We start from the raw sequence: 25823 nt of genomic DNA, 5'->3' as shown, positions 1-25823 counted from the left end.
TCTTCTCCCCACAGACCTGAAAGTCTATAAAACCCATGACTCCCTGGAATTCCTTATTCAAACAAAAGGTTTGAAAGTCTAAGTCTCATTTAAATGAACTAATAGGTTCATTAGTTTTGTTGTTGCTAATGGGTTAGATGAGGAAAATCACAGGGGTTGCAGGTAGCAGACTCAGTGTCTAACAAAGGGCACTATTAGAGATCAAGAGACCATAGCAGGAAACAGAAGGACCACCCAAGGACACGTGTGAGTTCCAACCCTCTACTATTACTAGGGAAGTCCCTTGTCTCTCTCTAGGCGGCCCTCAATTTCTCCCCATTCTGATCTCGCTGCAGTAATCTGTGTCCACTGAAGGACGAGTGTTAATAGCTCTATACAGTTTCTATCTTTCAGAACTGGGTACAACAAGAAGCCTTTGTCTTTGAGGTTTTAACATTTGCTTTCCTTTTACATCACACTGTTTTAGAGAGACAAGCACAGCTAAACAAGATTTTAACCGTAGGCCCTTTTGGACTGTTTTGTTGTTGCATGTGAAGGCAGGGGGATGGGGGCTGTCAGATACTTACCAGTGTTTTCCATAGAGCCAGTGGCCTCCCCACGTCAGCAGGCAGATCCCAGCTGTAGTTTTCTTCCAATGATTTCGAAGTGTTTTAAAGAACACAGTCATCTTCTCTCAGGGATTTGCTAGATTAGTAGAGGCAGAAAAGAAAAATATAATTGCCCAAGGGAATCGTGCAGAGTCCCTATGACTGTCTTCGGGTCTTTCATCCTCTCCATGTGTTTTCCTTCCTCCCGCCTTTTCCTTCCTAGTTACATCATCTTCATCTTCTCACCCACGCACCTACCCATTCTTTCTTTCTGTCTTTCTTCTTTCTCCTTTCTTTTTCTTTCTTTCTTCCTTTCTTCCTTCCTTCTTTCTTTCTTTCTCTTTCTTTTCTTCCTTCCTTCCTTCCCTTCCATTTCCTTTCCTTTCCCTTCCTTCCTTTCTTTCTTTCTTTCTTTCTTTCTTCACTTCTTTCCACCTAAACTACACTTTTTTCTTCTTTCATCACTTTTTCTTAGAAGGAAGGGGGAGAGGAGCAGGAAGAGAAGAAGGGAATTCTAGGTGTCCTGTCTTTGCTTTCTTCTTACACTCATTATACTGCTATTTAAGAGTATCTGCTTATCTGGGAATTCCCTGGCCGTCCAGTGGTTAGGACTCGGCACTCTCACTGCCAGGGCCTGGGTTGGATCCCTGGTCGGGGAACTAAGATCCTGCAAGCCGTGTGGCACGGCCAGAAAAGAAAAGGAAAAATAAAAAAAAGAGTGTCTGCTTATCCATTATATATAAAGTATATATCATCAAATTAGTAATCAAATTAGTAATGTAAAGGGATTATTCAAAATAGGAGAAAACACTAGGCCCTCAATAGAACATTCACAGAAAACCCAATGAAGAGGAAATGCACATTGCTCTGTAAAAATGCTCAACTTCCTGAGTAATCAAAGACATGCAAATTACAAAGAACTATCACTATTCACCTATAAAATTACCAAAATTTTTAAATGATTATACTCACTGATGACAAAATGAGATAGACACACACTCCTATACGGAAGGTAAACTAGCATAACTTTACTCAAAAACAAAGTGACCATATAAACCTATTCTGTTTCTTTTCGTCACAGCACTTATCCTGTGATGATCCTTATGTGCCCGTTTGTTTATTAACTTACCCCACTGGAATGTAAACTCCGCAAGAGTAAAGATTTTGACTGTTCTGGTCACTGCAGTATCCCTGTGTCTAAAATAAAACCTGGCACATAATAGCCATTCGGTAAATAACTGTTGAATGTGATGGGGTTCAAGACATGCTACCCCAAAATATGGCACCTTGGCAGAGTGGATATTTTAAGCGGAAGGAGTTTGGGAAAACGGCAGAAGCAGGAAGGTCACCCTGACCATCTCCCCACCTTGCCCTTCTTCCCTGAAACAGATCATAAAACCCTCCAGTGACAGGTGCCTGCCCTATACCCAGCAGGAAGGATCGATTTGTCTCCAAAGAAAAAGGGATGCCAAGAAGAATTCTAACACGCAGGCCTTGCTAAGTTTCCCATTTGCTATAATTACCTCATACCCTTTACCCTATCACGCTCCTCCACGACTGTCTAAAATAAAATACTCGGGCCTGTTTCCTTGGGTCTTCATTTCTTTAGGAAGGTTCTCGTATCATGTAAAACTTACGCTGAGTAAACTTGTATGCTTTCCTCCTGTTGATCAGTCTTTGTCAGTTTAATTTCCAGACCTAGCCAGGGGCCCTATGAAGGTTAAGGAACACTTTTCCCCCACTACACTAAATTTTTTTTCACTAAGAATTTTTGTTGATGTGGAAAAAACTAAAAATATAATGTTAAGTAAAATTAGCAGGATTAAAAAGCCTTGTACACAAGGTATTTACCAATTATGTTCAAACATGAATATAAGTGAAAAAAAACACCAGTAGAAATAAACACACAGAAATTTTAAGCAATTCCCTCTTGGTTGTGAGAAAATGGGTGACATTTATTTTACATCTTAAATTGCAATGTATTTTCTAAATTTTCTAAAAATAAATATAAATTATTTTCTAAACAGATACAGAAAATTTTTATGACTTTGTGTGCATGAGGTAAACAGACCAAGAAAAAAACAATCTTCAGCTTTTGCTGAAGATTCTAGTTCTTTTATTACTCCCTTTAACCACAAAGACTCTCTTCTTGACCTAACTTTAATCAGGCTCCTCTGAGCTCTGCTGGACAAGGCCCTAGCTTGGGCTTCCCTCTCTGCCCTTGTAAAATCCAGTTTGAGCAAGAATCCTACTTAGTGTAGTGAAAATCCCCCACCTCCACCGTTGGTATCTGACCACCCTGGATATCTTATCACCCTGGCCTGCCTTCAGCAAGAACTCTACTGAGTCAGCCTAACAAGAATTCCCCTTAACCCTGATGTTCCCTCTTAGTAATTTTCCATCCACTGATGCCCACCCTGCCCCTTGGCTATAAACCCCCATTTGTCCTCGTTGGAGTCAGAGTTGAGTCCAACCTCCTTCCCCCACTCCAAGACCACCACCGCAGTGGTCTCTACGTCCACCCAGATGCCTCTCCCTACCCTTGAGTAAAGTCTGCCTTACCATTCTTTAACAAGTGTCACTACATAATTTTTTCTTTAACACTACCATTGGTTAAAATTCCTCTCAAGGCCAGACACATCCTTATCACCAGCAACAATGAAGCCAGCGCCAGGGAGCCCTCCTTCCTGTGAATCAGAGCCACAGTACAGGATGGTACGTAAAGGAACCCAAAGGCACATGTGATAATCAGATGCCTCTCCATCGCACCCTAAAGCACTCGTTCATTCAGCATGCTAGACTCTGTGCTGGGTGCTAGGCAGAGAAGCACAAGTCTCTATTCTCAAGTGCTGGCAACTGTTAAACCCACAAGTGCAGAACAATTACACAATTTATGATTGTAATACAGTGGGAAGGATGTTGAGGGGTAAGTCATGGCTCTGTCAGAAGCCACAAGAATGACCCAATGTAGACTGGAGGTGACACGGTGGTCCGTGGTTGGGGGAAGTCTTCCCAGAAGGCGTAACATTTACCCGGGGTCTTGGAGAATGAGGAGTACCAAATGAGAAGCTAAAGAGATTGATGTGCATAAAGGCATAAATGATAGCCAGGTATGTTCAGGGAAACACAGGTGGGTAGTCAGGTATAAAGAGCAGGGTAAATATGGAAGGTGAGAACAAGGCCTCTCAAACTCTAGTGTAAAACTTGTTAAAATGCAGATTCTTGGGCATTACCCCCTGAGAGTCTGACTTGTTCTGGTTGGGCTGTTAGTGAAACCGAGCAGGACCCTGTGGGGCTCCTGGGCACGAAAGCCTTTCTGTGTCTCCCATTTCTAGACATTCCGAGTTCCAAAGGGCAGGTTCAAACAGTTGCTAATCAGGGAAGGGAAGGGACACAGAGACAAGGGAGGAGCAGTCAAAAAATATTAGTGCAGCCTTGGGGCAGGGTCCTGGGTCCACCTCAAGGGATACACAGAACAATATCTTTGAGCTCTTGCACAGAACTAAAACCCCCAACAAATGGAAGATGTGAAGTACTTGATGAAGCAATCTTCATTTCAGAGAGGTCACAGTTTAATAACCTCCAGAATCACAGAAGCTCATCAGAGGACCACCTGAGGCCAGATTAAAGGAACAGCAGGCCCTGCACACACCCTGATCCTTATAAGCAACCCCGCCCTTGAACCATTGCTATAAAAGTCACCAAATCCCCCTGGGTTGGGACACACAGTTTTTGAGGGCATGAGCCTGCTGTGTCCCCCTCTGCCTGGCAAAGCAATAAAGCTATTCTTTTCTACTTCACCCAAAACTCTGTCTCCAAGATTCGATTCGGCACCAGTGCACAGAGGCCGAGTTTTTGGCATCATCATCTTCATTATTAATGAGTACTCTCATGCTTCTAGCGGAGGTCAGCACCACACTCTGAGAAATAGTAGTCTGGAGATAAAGGACGGGGAAGGTCGGGGAGGTTCAGAAAAGATCAGGAAGGACCTTGACTCCACGCTAAAGACTTTGGATGGTACATTGAAAATGATGAAAAACCTTGAAGGGATTTAAGCAAGTGAGTGATAGAATCACATTTGGACTGTAGAAAGATCACTTTGTAGCAGAATGGAAAATGGGCTGGAAGAAGCTGAGCTAAAAGCTACAGAGAGCCAGTAGCAAGTTACTACCACAATCTCTAGGCACATAAACGAAGGAAGGAGCAAAGGAGACAGAGAGAGGATAGATGTGGCAGATCTTTAGAAAATAGAATCTAGCAGCCATTGGTGATCAACTGATAGTAGGAGGTGAGAGAAGAGGAACCAAGCCAGTTTTGTACTTGGGCAACTTACTGAATAGTGATTTCAATCATTAGAGTTGGACTGTAGGTTCATGAAGAAAAGTGTTGGAGATATTGAGTTTGAGATGCCTGTGGGGCATCCAAAGGAAATGATCAATGGACGTCTGGACTTAGCAGTTTGAAGCCAGGAGAAATTGTCTGGATGGAAGATATAGATTTGGGGCTCATCAGTGTGAAGGAGATAAAGTTGGAGTACAGGTAAAATATCTAAGGCAAGGACAGAAGTTCGAGAACAATCTAACAGTCGTTAAGAGTCTGTTTTAAGGCCACCCATGACCCACTGGAACTCCCTTTGTGTCACAAATGAATGGGTCTGCGTATTACAAAACTACTGTGGAAACATGCAGGCAACCTAGTGTAGTGGAAAGAGTACTGGTCCAAGGGTCTTGAGGCCTAGATTCTAGTCCTACTTCTGTTACTTACTGGCAGTGAGAGCCTGGGTAAATCATTTAACCTGTCTCTATGTTCTCATTAGTAAAATGAGGACACACCTGCTCTGCTTAACTCATTTGGCTGCGAAGATCACATCTGATGGGGCTGTGAATGCACTTTCCTCCTTAGTAAAATGAGAATACACCTGCTCTGCTTCACTGATCTGGCTGTAAAGCTCACATCTGTGAGGGGTATGGATGAACCTTGTAAATTTTTCCGGATTTAAGTCATCATCAAATATGTAATATATTAGCTAGCAGTGTATATGCCTTCTAAGTACCCAACAGAACTCTTATTCCCCAATCTCAGTAAAAACTTAAATTTTTACTGAATAAAATTTGGCACATAATAGCCATTCGATAAATAACTGTTGCATGTCTCGTCCGAAATGCATGGGTTTTTTTTTTTTTTTTTCCAAGAACTCCCCAATTCTGATTCTATTCTACCCTCCTCACCATGAGGCGGGGCTTTTCTCACTAGACTTGGGACCCCACAATGGGCAGGTTCTGTCTGTGCATCTCTAGCAAACAAAACCTAGTAAAGCACCTGGAATGAACGAACCAATCAACCAATCCATCAGGCGATCAGAAACCATTCGCCCCATTTTGCAAATGAGTTAGCTGAATCGCTCCCCCCCCCCCACCGCCCCAAGAGAAGTGGGTAAGGGTCACGCAAGTTCAAGGCAGCTCTGGGACTAGACCCCAGGCCACCAGCCTCCCGCAGCGGCAACAGGAACCCCGCCATCCGCACGGAGCCCTCCCCGCGCGGTTCCGCCCGGCCCTCGCTCCCACCCTCCGCCCGCACCCGGGTCGCGACGCCCACCCCACGCCCCGGGGCCCTCCCCGCCCGCCCGGGCCGGGTCCCCGAGCCCCGCTCCCGGCTCCCCGCCCCGGCACCGCCGCACTCACCAAGGCGGGTCCCGCGCGCAAGCTGCCTTTCCTGTGTGCTCGCTCAAGATTCCCCTGCTCTTTGAAGGGAAACCGCTGCCGCCGCCCTTGGGTTCCGCGGCGGGTTCCTGGCGCGCAAGGAGGGTGCGGTCTGCAGGGGCCGCCCGAGGCGCGCCGGGGGCGGGGGGGTGCCTTCAGTTTTCGATCGCTCATTTGTTCATCCATTCAGCCTTATCATCCATCCCTCTGTCGCTCAGCAATATTTTATGGAAAGCCTACCGAGACAAACACTGTTTTAGGACCTGGCACTAAATCGGAGAATAACTAAATGAACAGGGCCATTTCAGGTAGTGCTATGTACCACGAAGAAAACGAAAACAGGTGATAGAAAAGGAGTGGGGTGGGGGGAGAACTATTTTAAGTTAGGCCGTCTAAGTTAGGCCTCTCCGAGTAAGGGGCAATTAATCTGAGACCTGAAGGCGAGAAGGAGCAGGTCAAGCAAAGATCCAGAGGAAAAGAGAACCTGAAGGAGGGCACGGCCAGTGCAAAATCTGTAAAGCCTGAGGCAGTTTACCAAGTCGGAGGCCAGTGCCAGTGAAGCAGAGACAACTAAGCAATAAGAAGTAGCGATGAAGCCGGAGAGGTGGGCAAGACGGGCCATGGTGGTAAGGAGTTCCGACATTATATGGAATGGGATGGGAAGACCTTGAGAGGATTCAGTCGGGGGAGTGACCTGATCTGGTTTGCATTTTAAACACCTCTGGCCACAGTGTAGTGAACAGATTCTAGAGAGCAAGAGAGCTGCAGAGAAGCCAGGGCCCATGCTGACCACCAGAGGGCAGTTCTAATTCTCTGTCCCCCTCCCACCAGTTCCCCCACCCGCACGTGTGCTGTGGGGACCATACCAGTCAGTCAAGGTTTCTTTCTTTTCTTCTCCCATCCATCGTTGGATCAACCAACATTTGCTGAGTGCTGCGCATGCGCTAGGCACAGGGGATGCACTCCTCTACAGCACCCACCCCCGCCCATTGTCCCTGCCCTCATAGAGCTTGCAGTCTAGTTTCCCCATTTACTGCATAAAGATACGCATCCTTACTATCGCCCCCCCAGATGAATGTTTTAAGAGAAATGAGAACCACCGACGAGATTATGGTGCAGTAAAGCATACTCGGCCAGGTTCTAATCCTCAGGAGCCCACACTACCAGTAGGGTGAACTTCCTAGCCCTTCCACCTGTAAATTAGAAGACTGGATCGCCGTAAAAAATCTCTTCTAGCTATAAGATGTTGTGATATTCTAGGTATGAGAGACAGTTATTTTCAACTCTCCTTTTCCAACCATCTAAAACATTTGCATTTGAAAATGAGTTGCTGAACTGCTTGCCTTCAGGCTAGAAAAATCTGGAACTTGATGCTGCATGGTCCAATGGGCACACTAAGCTTTAGGGTTTCAGCAAAACAGTGGTTCCGCAAAGTGAGAAAAGTTTGGCTTAAATGAATTTTCCATAATTTTCCAATCAGAAAATGAAGAAATATAGAAAGAAGCTTTTTCTTAAAATATGTATCTATACTTTATATATAGATGTATATTTTGTATATGTATACTTTTTATATATGTATACCTTTTCTTGTTGTTGTAGGGCTGATTTTATTTTTCTTTTGGATAACACATTGACAGGGAGCTCTACACTCATTTCTGTCTTTAGGGTCAACAAAGAACAGAATCCAGTCTCACTGGGACACCTGCATCACGTATGGATGTGATCTGACCACACTGAATGGGCTCATGTGCATGCTGGCCTGTGAGCGCCCCTGTGACGACAGCTGTGCAAGCATGGCCGTGTATCTGTGCACACGGCGTGGATAGTTTTATGGCAGTGAAAAGAGGCCTCCCTCTGTGGTCTGTGACTTATTGGCACAATTGGATGAGAGCATAGCACTGCCCAGGCTGCAGATGGGCATTAGTGTGGTCTTAACACTGCACTTAGCCAGTGTGGGAGGGCAGCACTGTCCAGTAGGTAAATGTATTTGCACCTTTGGAACCAGGTGCCTGGACTGGAATTCCAGCTCTGCCACATACTAGCTGAGGGAGTTGAACAATACCTTTAATTTCTTTGTACCTAAGTTTCTATAATGATGATGATAATAACTGTGTCTACTTCATTGGATTGTCATGAGGAGTAAGTGAGTCCATACACGTAAATCCTTTAGAAAAGTACACAGAACAGAGTTAACACTCAATAGATACTTGTGGTGTTTTTGGTTTTGTTTTTTTTCCTGTAGCCACTGCCTAAACCTCAAGCAACTACCAGCTAACCAGAAAATCCCTGGGATCCAACAGGTACCCTGGAAGGAAGAATATGTATTTGGCAAAACTGGGATGAGCGCCTGAGAGTTTCAAGCCCATCGGGAGCAGGCCATCTGTACACATGGATGGAGTGCTAGTCGGCCAGGGCGAGAATTCTGAGTACCGACCCCTCCCCAATCCACCCCCCAGGGTCACTGAAGACAGGAGACAGGAACGTTAACTCACAGAGGGCTGATGCCAAAGATCCAGGGCTGGGGTGAGATTTCAGATCCCCTGTTCGAAACGGAGGTCACAGCTTTGAGTCTCCCAAAGCTCCGGGGAGAGGGCGTGAGGGTCTCACCGGAAGGTAACATCTGGATGGGGTTGAGCTGTGGGAAAAGAAAACTCTGGTTTTATGTGAGTTAGAGCCATGCACTGTTGAAAAGCTCAGGCATCACAAGGCAGATGCCCAGAATGCCTGTGAAGAAGGGTGACAGGCTTCTGCCACCAGGGAGAAAACAGCACCCCACGGGGGAGGCAGTCCCTCCAGGGAAGGGAGAACAAGGGCATGTGGAGGGTCGTGTGTCTCACAGCCCACCTCACTCAGGACTAGTCGAGTAGTGTTCATGAGACCATTAGGGAATATTTGTTAGTTTTCTTTACTTTATTTCTTTAATATGAAGGCTTTAATTCATTGTGGCCAGTGTGGCAGTAACTGGGAATGTTGGTGTCAGGCTGTTGAGTTCCCAGCAGAGAAGTCTGGAAATATCTCCCAGGTTTTTATCCGGATTCTCAGACTAGAGAAAATAAGACATCTCCGCAAAATAAAGCCTCAGAATTACATTTGCAAAAGAGAGGAGTGTAGCCGTGGTGTGGGGCATGTCTCTGAGAGAGACCTTTGTGTTCCCTCCTTAAATTGCATGTTTGTATAAACAGGAACAATAGGTCATATGGCTCAGATAGGTCACCTGCAAATGGGAAAATACCTGCATCAAAATGGGAGTGAGCCGTAAATTCATCTCTGAGGAATTAACTGTACCCATCACACGACACATGTATTTCCTGACACTGTAAAGCATTATTGAAGCATCCCATTTATTTTTGAAATGATATAATTTATACTATTAATATTTTTGCTGTAGAAACTGCCCCTTTTTGGCCACATTGGTTAAGCCAATGATTGCCCCTTCGTATCCTTTCTAGAGGCACACAGCTGTAAATAAATAAGTGAAGGATTATCCCTGTTTCAGATGTAGAAAACGGATGGACGGATGCCCGGGGGGAAGGGGGAGGTGGGATGAATTGGGAGATTGGGATTGACATATATACACTACTATGCATAAAAAAGATAACTAATGAGAACCTACTGTAGATCACAGGGAACTCTACTCAATGCTCTGTGGTGACCTGAATGGGAAGGAAATCCAAAAAAGAGGGGATATATGTATACGTATAGCTGATTCACTTTGCTATACAGCAGAAACTAACACAACATTGTAAAGCAACTATATTCCTCCCCCCCAAAAAAAAGTGAAAAAAAAAAAAAAAGATCAGAAATTGGAAAAAAAAAAAAAAAAAGATTATCCGTGTTTACAGAAGTTAACCCCACCCCCATCCTGTGGGGGGATAGAGTGGAAGCCACATCCTACACGTGTAGTCTGTAAGGCCACAAATGACACTAAAACATGGAAACCTCTCAGAGGCTCTTTTCAGGTATCATGACCAGGGCTGAGCAGTGGACATGGAGATGCGCCACCCGGATCCGCCTTCAAGGAAAGACCTGCCGTCCCAGCTGCCCGGAGCACTGTGACAGACAGCCCCTGCCGGGGCAGCCTCCATGCAGCGAGCCATCTTGACCGGTGTCACGCCCTTCTGGAAGTGACCCACAGCTAATGACCTGATCCAGGAGAAAGTACAACAGCTTTGTCACTTTAGACCCAAATAAGACACCTCTGACCAGTTATCCTAGCCCCAGAGCTCCTCATGGGGTCAGCTGCGGCTGTCAGGCTGCATCATAGCTCAGCTTCTCCCTCTACTCTATCCTGCTTCCTTCTCTCCCTTTTTGCAGGTGTTGATTCTGAACGCTAAACACTGTATGCCAGACAGCGTAATAACCCCCCCCAAAATGTCCATGTCCAACCCCAGAACCTATGAATACTCTATAGACATGTTTAAGTTAAGGATCTTGAGATAGGAAGAGTATCCTGCATTATCCAGGTGGACCCAGTGTAATCCCAAGGATCTTTATAAGAAGGAGACCAGAGATCAGAGAGAGAGAAGATGTTGCTCTGCTGGCTTTGAAGGTGGAAGAAGGGGTCACAAGACAAGGAATGTAGGCAGTCTCCAGAGTCTGGAAAAAGTAAGAAAATAAGTTCTCCTTTACAGCCAGAGAGCACACAGCCCTACAGACCCATTTTAGGTTTCTGACCTTCAGAACTGTAGGATAAGAAATGTGTGTTGTTTTAAGCTACTAAGTTTGTGGTAATTTGTTACAGCAGCAAATAGGAAATTAATACACACTGTCATAGAATATGCTCCCTGGAGAATCCAACCTGGACAGGTTGATATTTCAATACTTTCAGTGCATCAAAATTAAAACTAAATTATTTTTCTGTCTGACATTCTGTCTGTTTAGGGCCATTTGTGCAATCCCTCACCCAACCCCAGAGCAAACCTGTAGTGCCCCCTTTCCTTCTCTCTGCTCATCCAAATCACATCCTTCCTGCAGCCTTTCCTGAGAGCTACACTCTTGTTGATCTACCCCTTTCTCGAACAAGGGTAATGTTTTTAGTCTGCATCATTCACTTCAGCCATTAATCATGTATTTTTATAGGACAAATGGGGGACATCAGAGATAATGAAGGAATCCCTGTATGCACTCCTCTAGGTAGATGTAGAAGTTGGAGTTTTTGGAGACCTACACCAACTCTACTCTCTTCCAAACTCTATTTTACTAGGATGTACACAGATCCCAAAATAATCAGGCTCAATTGCTAGCCAGCCTTGAATGGTTTCCTGCAGCCCAGCAGAAACCTGACACTCTGGCTTAGGCAGCCCCAAGACCTTCTGTTAGTCAAAGACTGGAGCCTGGTCCTCTCTCACAGTTAGGGAGAGTCCTGGAAATTTTCCTCTGCTGGTCCATGATGAGCATCTCTAGTTCCAGAGAAGAAGACTCAGGTCTGACACCACAGCCCTTAGATGCCTGCAGCGGCCCCTTGGGCAGCATCCCTGAGGTTCACTGGCACATTCATGTCTTAGATGAGGCCAAAGAGCTATCCAGAGGTGCACAGCCAGAGACACGGGCATGGCTCATGCTCTCCCTTTCCCATGTTCTTTGTTCAGCATTGCTGACAGTTAAGTGAGGTTCCTAAGCAGCAGAAAATTAATTCCCAGTAGTCATTTGGAAGTTTCCTTGGTCTCCAACTCTTGCCTGGGATCTTTGGAGAACATTCTGCACCGTCAAAGATAGGGATTTGTGTCTCTTTCACACAACACATTGCCACACATGGTACTGGCTACACGTTGAAATAAGCTACACAATGAAACTGTGAACTCAGTTGCCTATAAAATGAAGTCATGTTTCCCTGAGGGCATTAGAAGAATGTGCTGACAGATAGCCAATAGCCCCTAGTATTGGAAGAGTCTTACTTACGTCTCAGTATCTGTAATATTTAAGAAACTAAAAATAGAGCTATCACATGGTCCAGTAATCTCACTCCTGGGCATATATCCAGAGGAAAACATGGTTCGAAAGGATACATGCACCCCAATGTTCATTGCAGCACTGTTTACAATAGCCAAGACATGGAAGCAACCTAAATGTCCATCGACGGATGAATGGATAAAGAAGATATGGTACATACAATATATACAATGGAATATTACTCAGCCATAGAAAAGAATGAAATAATGCCATTTGCAGCAACATGGATGGACCTGGAGATCATACTAAGTGAAGTAAGTCAGACAGAGAAAGACAAATATCACATGATATCGCTTATATGTGGAATCCAAAAAAATGATACAAATGAACTTATTTACAAAACAGAGAATGAATTTATGGTTACGGGGGCGGGGGGGGAAGGGTGCAGGGGGAGGGATAGTTAGGGAGTTTGGGATTGGCATGCACACACTGCTATATTTAAAGAAGATAACCAACAAGGACCTACTGTATAGCAGAGGGAACTCTGCTCAGTACTCTGTAATAACCTAAATGGGAAAAGAATTTGAAAAAGAATAGGTACAAGTATATGTATAACTGAATCACTTTGCTGTACACCTGAAACTAACAACACTGTTAATCAACTATACCTCCAAATAAAATAAAATGTTTAACAATCTGTAGTATTTTCCTAACATGATGACAGACCATCTGGAAACCCAGTAGCTTCCCATTAGTCCAGAACCAATCCTGAGGTGACTTTCTCTTGGCTCAAAATCTGTTATTAAGAATGTTGAAGGGGGGCTTCCCTGGTGGCACAGTGGTTAAGAATCTGCCTGCCAATGCAGGGGACACGGGTTCAAGCCCTGATCTGGGAAGATCACACATGCCGCGGAGCAGCAAAGCCCGTGCGCCACAACTACTGAGCCTGTGCTCTAGAGCCCATGAGCCACAACTACTGAAGCCCGCGCACCTAGAGCCCGTGCTCCGCAACAAGAGAAGCCACTGCAATGAGAAGCCCGTGCACCGCAAGAAGAGTAGCCCCTGCTCGCTGCAACTAGAGAAAGCCCGCGCGCAGCAACGAAGACCCAACACAGCCAAAAATTAATTAATTAATTAATTAATTTTAAAAAACAAAAAGAATGTTGAAGGGAAACAACCTCTGTTTAGAAGTAGTGTAAGAGTAAACAGGAAGATAGAAGTGCCATGATCACTCACGGATCACTGGGGATTTAAGAACTGCTTAAGTCGCCAGTCAGATTGCTCCCTAATGTGGAAGAGTGAGAGAATGTGAGACTAAACCAAGGGAGAGAGACTCAAGGTTTAAGGTAGCCCCACATTTTAATTTTATGCTCACTGACAAGATATACATATACAGATATACATGCATATGCGTATATCTAATACTCTCATAATTGCAACCTCCTTCCCAGTTATATACATCAACCACATAAACCTAGAACAGCAAAGGTGGCTGTTGATTACCCTAGAGAGGGTGCTGTGTGGCTCTCACCTCTCACTTACTTCTCCCTGCTTTTGCCACTTCCCTGAAGCTCCAGAACTTGGTCAGCTTAGCTAAGCCTGATGGTAGGATCTACTGCAGGGATGGTATATCGAGTCACTTGAGGCAGTGGCCATGGTAAACCTACAGCAATAGAACCTTCATAGTGTCCTACAGTCGGAAACTTACAGATGCAGAACAAAAAGCCAGAAAGAAAGGAAGACCAATAGAATAAATAAACCCAAGATAAGTGTAGCCTCTTTCACCCCTGATTCTTGGCTCCACTTGTAATTATGTTGTACTAAGTGTAGTATACACTTTCTTTCTTTATCCATCATCCATTTCCCCCATTCTTCTTTCCTAAAAGGAACCAAATTTTGCTCAGGTATACACCTCTCACCTTCACAGTCCCTGCCTGCCTGTGACAACTTTGCAGGTGACTAGGTAACCCCATCCCTGTTGTTGGGAGTTAGTTTACATCAGTTTAAGGTCCTCATAGTAATTCGTCTTCCACTGCCAGTGCTTGGGTTAGGAATTGATCATGTAACTCAATTTAAACCAGAGAGTCTTAGGGGGAGTCTGCTGAGAGATCTCAGGAAAGATTTCATTCTCCTTAAAAGGGGACATTCAAGAAAGATATGGTGATGACCCTTAAACATTATGCTAGGTGAAATAAGCCAGTCACAAAAGACCACATATTGTATGAGTCCACTTATATGAAACATTCAGAATTGCCAAATACATAGAGATGGAAAGTGGATTAGAGGTTGCCTGAGGCTGGGGTTGGGGATGGTTGGGGGAAAAATAGGAAATGATTGCTAATGGGTATGAGATTTCTTTTTGGGGGAATGAAACGTTCTAAAATTGGTTGTGGTGAGAGTTGCACAATTCTATGAATATACTAAAAACTACTGAATTATAAACTCTAGATGAAAGAGTTGTAAGGTATGTGAATTACACCTCAATAATGCTGTTGAAAAAAATGAAAGGGATGGTCCCACTTTTTCCCATAGATAGGGTCATATGTGTACATAATACCTGAAGCTGCTACAACTATTGTTCAGCCAGGAAGGGAGCCAGCCCTTGGGCGAAGCCAGCTCACAGAGGATGAGCAGAAAGAGATGGAAAGAACTTGGGTCCTTGCTGACATCGTTGAGGCAAATGGTTGGACTATGCCTGGAGTTTGCTCAAACTTGGACATCCCATAATGTGAAATAATAAATTCCATTATGGTCTAAGCCAGTTAGAGCCAGGGTTTTCTGCTCCTTGAAGCCAAGAGCACTGACTTGATAAAGCACAAGCCATAGGCTCTTGGTGGGTAGGAGACACAGTGAGGACAATGTTTTTAAAAAGATGATGTTGAAATTTTATGGGAAAAACAGATGAAAACAGAAAGGAGCTAGTTGACATCAATTGGTATGTTTAACCTTATATTGTTCCTAAAATCATTCTCCAACAATTCCCCTGGACCCTGGACCTGGGCCATGCTCATTTGCTATAGATTCATTAACATTAAAATAGAGTTAAGTGTTCAGAAAAATTGGTATAACGTTCATATCACCGCAAATAGCCTTACATGAGGCATCTCAGATGGAATCTGCTTCTTATGGGAATAGATGTTCCTCCACCAGAACTTTTACCATAGAAAATTATGTACGAATTCCTTTAACATTCATTTTGGTTTGTTTACATATTTTATGCACACAGGTTCTTCTTTAGACTACTTTGTTTCCAATAAGAAAAGTATGAAATGGAGATCTTGTGGTATTTAGGCTTAAAATCTCTTCTTTGTTGTGACCTTTAATATCCACTGTTAGTAGTAACTAACAGATTGGAAACATGTAAATGAGGCCTTTCAAGAAACCAGCAGGTTGCTAGGAGAGAGAATATCTTCCACATTTAACATGGAATTTTATAAGAACCCTCTGCAAAGCCCATTCTCACCCATGATCGATATGGGCCCTCCCTTTTCCTGAAAGTGACATCTTTTGTTAATGTGTCTCCTTGTCCTTTGCCACCTCCTCCTCCTGACGACATCTGGGCCCTGGCTGGCACTTTCCAGTTGGCTGTTTAACATAGGCATGAAAAGGGACAAAGATAGGGTTCACATTGATTGTATCAAGCAAGTTCTCCAATATTGTTTTGCAAAACCCAGTCTCCCAGAGTAACCCAGTTTCTAAGTATTCTGAAACAAAAAGGAGGAAATTCTATCTATAATGAATTTTAAGGAGGTGTTCTTTTAAAGATTCTATTTTTTAGAGCAGTTTTAGGTTTATCACAAAATTGAGAGGAAGGTACAGAGATTTCCCATATATCCCCCTGCCCCTACACTTGCATAGCCTACCCCCATTATCCCATCACTCACCAGAATGGTGCCTTTTTTTTTTTTTTTAACTAAAGATGAGCTTACATGGACACATCATAATCACCCGAAGTCCATAGTTTACCTTAGGGTTTACTCTTGGTCTTAAATGTTCTATGGGTTTAGACAAAAGTATAATGACATATATCCATCATTATAATATTATACAGGGTAATTTCAATGCCCTAAAAAAACCACTGTGCTCACTGTGCTTTCTATTTCTCTCTCTCCCAACCCCCACCCCAGCAAGCACTGATCTTTTTACTATCTCCATAGTTTTGCTTTTCCAGATTGTCACATAATTAGAATCATATAGTATGCAGCCTTTTCAGATTGGCTTCTTTCACTTTGTAATATGCATTTAAGTTTCCTCCATGTCTTTTCATTGCTTGATAGCTCATTTCTTTTTAGCCCTGAATAATATTCCATTGTCTGGATGGACCACAGTTTATCTACCCATTCACCGACTAAAGGTCATTTGGGTGCTTCCAAGCTGTGGCAGTTATGAATAAAGCTGCTATACACATCCATGTGTAGGTTTCTGTGTGGACATAAGTTTTCAACTCCTTTGGGTAAATACCAAGAAGTGTGATTGCTGGATCATATGGTAAGAGTATGTTTAGTTTTGTTAGAAACCACCAAACTGTCGTCCAAAGTGGACGTACCGTTCTGCCTTCCCATCAGCAATGAATGAGAGTTCCTGCTGTTCCACATCCTCACTAGCATTTCACGTCAGTGTTCCAGATTTTGGCCATTCTAACAGGCTTGTAGTGGTATCACCTTGTTGCTTGAATTTGCATTTCCCTGATAATATTATGTGGAGTAGATTTTCATATGTTTTTTAATTTGCCAACTGTATATCACTTTTGGTGAAGCGTCTGTTAAAAGTTTTTGGTCCATTTTAAAATCAGGTTGTTTGTTTCCTTATTGTTGAGTTTTAAGAGTTCTTTGTATATTTTCGAGAGCAGTCCCTTACCAGATGTGTCTTTTGTAAGTATTTCCTCCCAGTTTATGGCTTGTCTTCTAATTCTCTCGATATTATCTTTTGCAAAGCAGAAGTTTTTCATCTCAATGAAGCCCAGTTTATCATTTTTTTCTTTCATGGGTCATGTCTGGTGTGGTGTCTAAGAAGGCATCACCACACCCAAGGTCATCTAGGTTTCCTCCTTATGCTATCTTCCAGAAATTTTATAGAGTTTTATTTTACATTTAGGTCTATGATCCATTTTGAGTTAATTTTTGTGATTAGTGTAAGGTGTCTAATTTTTTTTTTTTTTGTAAGTGGATTTTCAATTTTTCCAGCACTATTTGTTGAAGAGACTATCTCTGTTTCATTGTACTGTCTTTGTTCCTTTGTCAAAGATCAGTTCACTCTAATTATGAGGGTCTATTTCTGGGCCCTCTATCTTGTTCCATTGATCTACTTGTCTGTTCTTTTGCCAATACCATACTGTCTTGAGTAGTGATGCTCATGGCCCTTTACCTAACTTGGGTTCCTTGGTGTGAAGCAATGCTGTGCAAGATACCGCGATCATTCATAAGGCCCCTGGTGAGTCCCCAGTTGGTGGCTCTGGCAAGGCATGACAGGCAGGGAAAATAAAACCAAATCTGTGAATCCACAGGGTCTTGCTATACGCTCCATTCCACATCCTGATCTGCCCCCAGACACCAGGAACATGGTTAGATCTGTTAGATCTTAAGGGCTGAAGGACAAAATCAATTGTAGCCGTCAGCAGAGGAAACGTCTCCTGCTCCAAGCCCACTCAGACCTGACAGATTTTCGCCCACCTGTGAAATGGGTCACTGTAGCACACGTGCATCTCACAGTTGTTGCCTCAAAAATGGGTGCCTTCTTTTGGTGGAGGATGCAGTACACGGTGCGCTTCCTTCGCTGTGATAGCGTTAAGGTAGTGGACCAGCCAATACGATATTTTTTAGGGTAGTGTGGCAGTAAAAGTCTCTTGCCTTCAGTGGCCGCATGGTTGCAGGTGACCACAGATCATAATATATATATTTTTTAATTTATTTATTCATTTATTTATCTTTGGCTGCGTTGGGTCTTCGTTGCTGCGCGCAGGCTTTCTCTAGTTGCGGCGAGCGGGGGCTACTCTTTGTTGTGGCGCGCGGGCTTCTTATTGCTGTGGCTTCTCTCGTTGTGGAGCACGGGCTCTAGGCATGCGGGCATCAGTAGTTGTGGCACACAGGCTCAGTAATTGTGGCTCGCGGGCTCTAGAGTGCAGGCTCAGTAGTTGTGGCACACGGGCTTAGTTGCTCCGTGGCATGTGGGATCTTCCCAGACCAGGGCTCAAACCCGTGTCCCCTGCACTGGCAGGCGGATTCTTAACCACTGTGCAACCAGGGATGCCCACATAATATTTTTTTTAATTCTTTTTAATTAATACATAGTATTTCAACATTTGGATACATTGTTGTTTATCCCTTCATTGTTGAAAGATTGGGCTTTAAGATTTTAACTAAAAAAAAAAAAATCGAAGATCTTTGAAGTCGTTTAGGATTATATCCTTAGGGTTAACTTTAAAAACTGGAATCAGGGAAAAAAAAAAATCTAAGGTTTCAGATGCATATTCCCAAACTGTTTTATTAAAAGCTTATAACCAATTTAACATTCTCACCATCTGTATAGGATAGCCTTCTCACCAGCAGTAAGTAACTTTTTTCCCCCCAATTTCTACTTATTTAATTGCTGGCAAGATGGTATTTCGTTTTTTCAACTTACATTTGATTATGAGTAAAAATGCTTTTTCATCTATTTAGCCATTTTAATTTTCTCTTCCATAAAATATTTGCTTGTCTTTTACTTGTATTTTTATCATATTTTCTCAACTTGCTTTTTATGTTTATTTTTGCCTCTAAAATTCTATAACCTTATCTAAATGATGAAAGTAGTAAATCATTTTAGAAGGATGATATTATAGTAACTGGATCCTGTTGATATTTTGGTGGTTTTCTCATCAATCTGATACATGCTCTTTGTGGATTAAGAGTCGTAATCCTTTGATTTATTTGTTCCAAATACCTTCATGGTTTATTTGCCTTTGTACTTGGTTTATGATATGTTTTACATTTAAAAAAACAAACAAACAACAAAAAACCTCTTGTATGGTATGTAGTTGAATCTCAGTCATACTACTGGAGAGCCTTCTATCAAATCATCAGAAATTCACCTGTATTTATTTCCTAGGAATTTTCTGTGGTTTCATTTTTTATATTCTTTTAAAATTCACCCATAATTATTTTTCCATATCAAAATATACCAAAATCTTTCCAACTTCAAGGTCTTCACCAAGGCTGGTCCATTTACTCATCACCTAACCCACTCCCATTCATCTTCCTCCTCTGAGCTCAATGGTCACTTCACCCCAGAGACCTTCCCTGGGTCATTCATCTAAAGTAGGTTCCTCCTGTTACACTCACCCAGAGCTCCCTTAACCTTCGTGGAATTCATTAATAATCTGAATGTTTCGCAATTGTATCTGTAATATAATACAAGTTTGTAATTGTATTAGTGCCTGACCCCTCCCCCAACTATGATGTTCTAAATTCCATAAGGACGGTGACAATGTTATTCTTTTTCCTATAGAATACTCTTATCCTTATATAGATAGTCATAAAATAAACACTATTATAGGGTTGAATGAACCCTGAACTTCCTCAACTTTCTGCCCTCCCACGCACAAAATTACTCACATAACATGACTCAAAGGTGAAAATGCACACCACCCTCCTCCACTGAAGGCTGTGGGACACAGCGCTCCCTCCTCCCCTGTAAGGCTCATGCATCCACCTCCACTTTGCCAGGCACCGCCTTCTCCCTCTCTTTGAGAAAACTGCCTTATCAGTCAAACCCTCCCTCCAGCGATTTCTCCCTCCATCTCCACTGTCTTTCCCTCTTTAGCATATAAACCTACTCAAAATGTGTCCCCCTCAACACAGAGATATACCCAAACCTACTCCTTCCTGATCTTGCATTCCCCACGACAATTTTTAAAATCAATTTTATTGACATATAATTTACATACAATAAAATGCACCCAGATTGGTGACTTTTGATAAATCCATACATTCCTGTCATGGCCACAATGAAGACATACGTAGATCAATTTGAGGAGACAACCTTTTTTACAATATTGAGTCTTCCAATCCGTGAACATGGCATTTGTCTCCATTTATTTAGGTGTTCTTTATCTCAGTAATGTTTCTTAAGTTTTAGTTGTACATGTCTTGGACACATTTCGTTAAATAGATCCTTATGTTTTTCAGGTTTTTAGTACTCTTGTAAATGGTACTGTTTAAATTTCAATATAGAACTATTTGTTTCTAGAATATAGAATATACAGAAATACATTTTTTAAATATTCAGCTTGGATCCATCAACTCTTTTCTCCAAATCTCTCCAAGGCTAATTGAAATTTTTCACTTACAGAATTATTTATTCCAATTACCAATGCTTCTGAAGCACTAAGAACTGATTATATAATGAATAGTAATTTGATCAGATTGTTTTGCTAACATCAAACTGATAAGCACTGAGGAAACCAGAGTAGGTGTGAGTGGTAACTTTGAAACCTGCTGTATGCTGAGATGGAGAGGTTAAAATAGGCCGCTGGACTATCAGTCAATTATGCCTCAATGAAGCTGGAAAGTAAATAAGTAAATAAAAGGTTAAAAAAAAAAAAAGAGAGAGAGAGATGAAAAAGATGGGGAGCTAGAGTGAGTAGCATTCCAAGAAACAGATGAAAGATGTCGAAGAAAGGAAGGGAGAAGATGCCATACCATAGGTACATTTTACATTTTCAGGGAGACCCCCGGAGACAATCACTGTACCATTGAAATCCTGCTCTCCCATATTAATTCTTTCTTGAACAAGGAAGGTTACAAGTAAGAATTTTGAAGCAAACTTATGCTCTGAGCTGTTTTTCCGTTTTTGTTTTATGCCCAAGGACTATTTCAAAGGATTGAATCCTCATTCAGTTCAAAATCATCTCTCAAGTCCGGGTCTCTTCAATCAGACTGTCCAGCATGTTATCTTCCAGACCAGCATTTCTCATGGTGTGTTTTATAGCGTATTATGTCAGAGGAAAGTTAACAGTTATACACACATACCAAACAACAACAACAACAACAACAAAACAATGATTCCACGAGCTTGGGAATCACTAGGCTAAACATGTGTATTTATATTAGATTCAATAGAACCTTTGATATACAAATGAACATACAAATTTCCAAAAGGGTGATATAGTATATAGGGTTTTATGTATTATTAAGTTGGGAATAAAAAAGACTTCTTGACTTCAAGTATGGTGCAGTCAAGTCATGTGGTAGAAATACTCCTAGACTTTGAGATAGGAAACCCAGCTCCTTTGTTTACTTACGTCATTGGGGGTGGTTACTTTAAATCTATGAATGACATGCTCTTAAAGAAAATGCAGATTTTAAAAATCCACTGTGATTTGCATTAATTAGGTTAAAAATATTACATACAGAGATGGACCTAAATATTATAATAGACAAAGGAGAGAGGAGTTGACATTATAGTTAAGATATTTAATGCATATAACAAATGTAATAAACTGCCATCTGCATTATAAAAATTCTCAGGAATTGTAGTTCCTGCATTAGGCACAGAGTGATCCAAGCCTTTAGGAATACAGTTTGTTGGAATAGGATAGAACCAAGCTGATTGGTAGGAGAATATCAATGCAACTGTGGCAAAACCAGACAAATATCAAAAGAAAGGGGGCACTAAGAAGCAGCACAGCAAAAGGAAAAGATCACTCCATCCAATCCGGGTCCTTGCTTCCTTTGTTGGCCATTTGACCTTGGGCATTTAATGGAGCCTTACCTGCTCTAATTGAGAAATGGAAATAACACTTGCTCTGCCTCGGGGTAGGGGCTGGGTCGGGTTCTCTCTTCTACTTCTCAGTTCTGCACTTCTTTGCACAGCTTTAACTTTTGATCTTGGCCTCACTGTCCGCAGAGAGATAAGCACAAATACAAAACCCTGCTCCTAACTGTATGCATGTAATTGCTGAGATTAAGTTCTGTGACTTAAGATTCTCTGACGTTAATTCTAAAGCTCTCCATTTATTCATCATTTCCACATAGTCTCTAATCCTGAACCTTAAGAGGAAGGCTTTAATCCTTCCAGCTTTAAGCCAGGGCCTGAAGCCCTCCCTGGTGGGTTGCTTTGGGTTGCTTTGGTAGCACAGCCAGCATGAAGGGCACACCACTAGGTGGCGCTGAAGATCTGGCTGGAGAAGGAGAATTGGGGCTAAACAGGTCCACAAGCGACAACTTTCCTCTGGGTCTACTGGCTGGCCCCAGGTTGCTATTTTCTTTATTGTCAGAGACCTTGGGGATGTCCTGGCTTGAATCTGATACAAACAGTCCCTCTGCAGTGCTTAGCAGTCTGTAAAGGGGATCTTGGTCTCGGCAGTAATATCTCCCGGGCCTTATCACAAGATCATTAATGACTGGATCTTACTGCCTCCTCCTTGCATCTTCCCTGAGTCCCCAAGTCTGGGGGCCTACCCTGTGTTTCCTCACCCATTCATTCAAGCATTTATTGCATGCTCTTACGTGTCAGGTTTGAGATACAAGACTTGAGCATTTTTTTTCTTAGTTGACCATCAGCACCAGGCCCAGGTACTATGTGCATCAGGCCCTGCGCTTAGGGGACCAAGTTGCTGGCAGTTGAGCTGTGTTTCCAGGAGGGAGAAGAAGAGCAATATCCAGGTTCTTATATGTACAAGCAGCCCATAATCCCTGCCCCCTCTGAGACACACCGCCTGCATGAAATGCCACGAGAGGGGAAGTGCAACCTCTCTGCCCACACACCTCTACATCAAGCTGCCCTTTGCACCTTCCTTTTCTCTTTCATGGAGCTCTTGATATTTAATTAACTCTAATACAATGCAGTCTTTGGTCTTTCTTTTTAAATAAAATGTCTGCTGGGAATACGTTTGTAATGGAATATTTTTCAACCATGAAAAAGAGCTCTCAAGGAAAAGACCCGGAGCAACTTGAAAGACATATTACTAAGTGACAGAAGCCAATGTGAAAGGCCACACACTGTATGAGTCCAACTCTATGACATCTGGAAAGGCAAAGCTACGGAGACAGTGAAAAGATCGCTGGTTGCCAGGGTTCTGGGGAGACAGGAGATGAACAGGGGGAGCACAGGGGATTTGTAGGGCAGTGAAACCATGCTGTACAACACTGGATATATGTCATTAAACATGTCAAAGCCCATGGAATGTGCAACACAAAGAATGAACCCTAATATAAACTATGGATTTAGTTCATAATAATGTACCAGTATTGGCTCGTCGATTGTAACAAATGGATGCAAGAATTTAATAATAGTGGAAACTGCAGGCGGAGTGGGAGGCCTATGGGAACTCTGTACTTTCTGCTCAATTTTTCTGTACACCTAAAACTGCTCAAAAAATAAAATCCATTATTTGTTTTAAAACATCTGCTGGGAAAGGCCTCATATTTATACAGTGCTTTACAGTTTCCGAATCAATCCATTTGATTCTCAGAAGAGCACCATAAGATGAAAAGGACTGGTATTGTCCTGAGTTTACAGATTTGGGCATCAAGGTCAAAGAAATTGAGTGACTTTTCAAGTTCATGTAGCTAAAACACTGCAGAACAAGGACTGGACCTCAGGTCTTCTTATCCCAGATCCGGAGCTCGTTTCTCTATTCTAGACTCTTGCAAACAGGGAAATTCGTGATAGTCCTCTATGCTCTCTAGTGATTATTCTTTTTTCTCCCAAGGTTCTGGGTGAGCCCAATTTGATAGAGATATATACCATAAATTATAACTCAAGACTTCACTCTATGGCTATTTGACACAATTTAATGCAAAAGTTTCATGAATAAAAGGGCATCTTTAACATACTTTTTTCGCCCAACTCTACCACCAATTCTTTCCTCCAGAGTCTTGGAAACTTTGCTTCCTCTCCACTTTTAGGATAATTCATTAGAGCAAGAATGAAAGCAGAGAGACCAGCTAGAAGAGGCTGGGGACACTTTTATAGAATACAGCACTGAGGACTTGGGATTGTTCTCCATAAGAACCCACAGCAGATTGTGATGGGATCTGAGCCTTCTAGGAGGATTGGTCCAGAGCAAACCAGCATCCGCGGTCAGATGGCTCAGAACAAGTCCTCAACAGCGACACCTTGTGGTAATGAGACTCAACTGCAGTAGAAATCAGATGAAATAACTTTTCTCTCCTCTTGGGTATGGAGACCATACTGTCTCCTCTTGGACACTGTATAAACCTCCAGAATCCCTGGGAGGGGAGTGAAAATTCCCAAGAGAGTCACCTGCTTTCAGCTAAGTCGTCCTTTAGACACTTGAGCAATGAATTAAAGAAAAGAGGTGTGACCATCTTGCACCCCGACGTTGTGGAGCGGTTCACAACAATTGCACTAAGGAATGTAATCTGGAAAGAGACCTTTTCAAAAGGACTGAAGTATATTGGGAATGTCCGTAAAATGACCAGGGCAAAGAGGGTAAAATGGAGGCATCATGTTTGTGATTCTTATGTGGTGACCGTCCCTGGCACACTAAATACTCTCCAGCCTCAGGAATGCCAGTGGAACCTGAATAAATATAGATGTGGTCAGAGAGGGGAAGACCAGTTTGGAAAGTTATGAGATCGTTGGTGAAATGTCTCTGGAAATTTTAAATTTTCCTATAAGAAATGAAGACTGTGGTTTAGGAAGTCACGATAAAAATAACATTTTCGACCCACAGCTGGGGGACCGTGGTGAGCAAGAGAGGGGCAGCCCCTGTCTTTCTGGGTCTCACATTCTGAAGGGAAAGACAGACATGTTAACAGGAGCACAGACCCAGTGGAAAAGACAGGTATCGCGCTGCTAATTTTTTCACGCTTGTCCAGCCCTCCTGACCTCTGATGTTCCTGTTCCTCAGCGCTTGTCCCAGGGCCCTTATTATGCATTGAGTTGTGTCCCCAAAAGGTGTGTTGAAATCCTAACCTCCAGCACCTCAGAATGTAAGCTTGGTTGGAAGCAGGGGTTTTGTAGATATAATTAGTTAGGATGAGGTCATACTGGAATAGCAATGGCCCTTAATCTAGTATGGCTGGTGTCCTTCAAAGAAGAGGAGAGAAAGATACACAGGAAATGGAGGGCCCCATGGAGACACAGACATGTGAGTGGAGGGTGCCTTGTTTTTTTTGTTTATTTTTTTAAATTTATTTTTGGCTGCATTGGGTCTTCGTTGCTGCCCGTGGGCTTTCTCTAGTTGCGGCGAGTGGGGGCTACTCTTTGTTGCGGTGCGCGTGCTTCTCATTGCGGTGGCTTCTCTTGTTGCGGAGCACGGGCTCTAGGGCCGTGGGCTTCAGTAGTTGTGGCGCACGGGCTCAGTAGTTGTGGCTCGCGGGCTCTAGAGCGCAGGCTCGGTATTTGTGGCGCACGGGCTTAGTTGCTCCGTGGCATGTGGGATCTTCCCGGACCAGGGCTCCAACCTGTGTCCCCTGCATTGGCAGGCGGATTCTTAACCACTGCGCCACCAGGGAAGTCCCTGGAGGTTGCCTTGTGATGACAGAGGCAGATATCAGAGGGATGCATCTCCAAGCCAAGGAATGCCGAGGACTGCCAGCAAACACCAGAAGCTAGAAGAGGCGAAGAAGGATTCTGCCCTGCAGGTTTCAGAGGGGGCACAGCCCTGATAACACCCTGATCTCCGACTTCTAGTCTCCAGAAC

At 43.0% G+C, this 25823-nt stretch overlaps 1 protein-coding gene across 5 annotated transcripts in view; it reads right to left on the bottom strand.

Annotated features, from left to right (window-relative positions):
* AGK (acylglycerol kinase) overlaps positions 1-25823 on the bottom strand; it is a 126385-nt gene that overhangs the window by 79595 nt on the left and 20967 nt on the right. The window contains exons 2-4 of one of the 5 annotated variants that reach the window (XM_082400354.1): positions 8779-8921; positions 6269-6522; positions 567-684 (exon numbers count right to left, since the gene is read on the bottom strand). In XM_082400354.1, coding sequence (XP_082256480.1) covers positions 567-667 — 101 coding nt within the window. In that variant the 5' untranslated portion in view covers positions 668-684; positions 6269-6522; positions 8779-8921. The other 4 variants (XM_082400356.1, XM_082400355.1, XM_082400357.1 and 1 more) reach the window with 4 other exon arrangements.

The sequence above is a fragment of the Balaenoptera borealis genome, assembly GCF_965194805.1.
Source record: "Balaenoptera borealis genome assembly, chromosome: 7".
In the NCBI taxonomy this organism is placed as follows: Eukaryota; Metazoa; Chordata; class Mammalia; order Artiodactyla; family Balaenopteridae; genus Balaenoptera; species Balaenoptera borealis.
The sequence above is the reverse complement of the archived record's forward strand: the minus strand, read 5'-3'. Positions and strand labels throughout refer to the sequence as shown.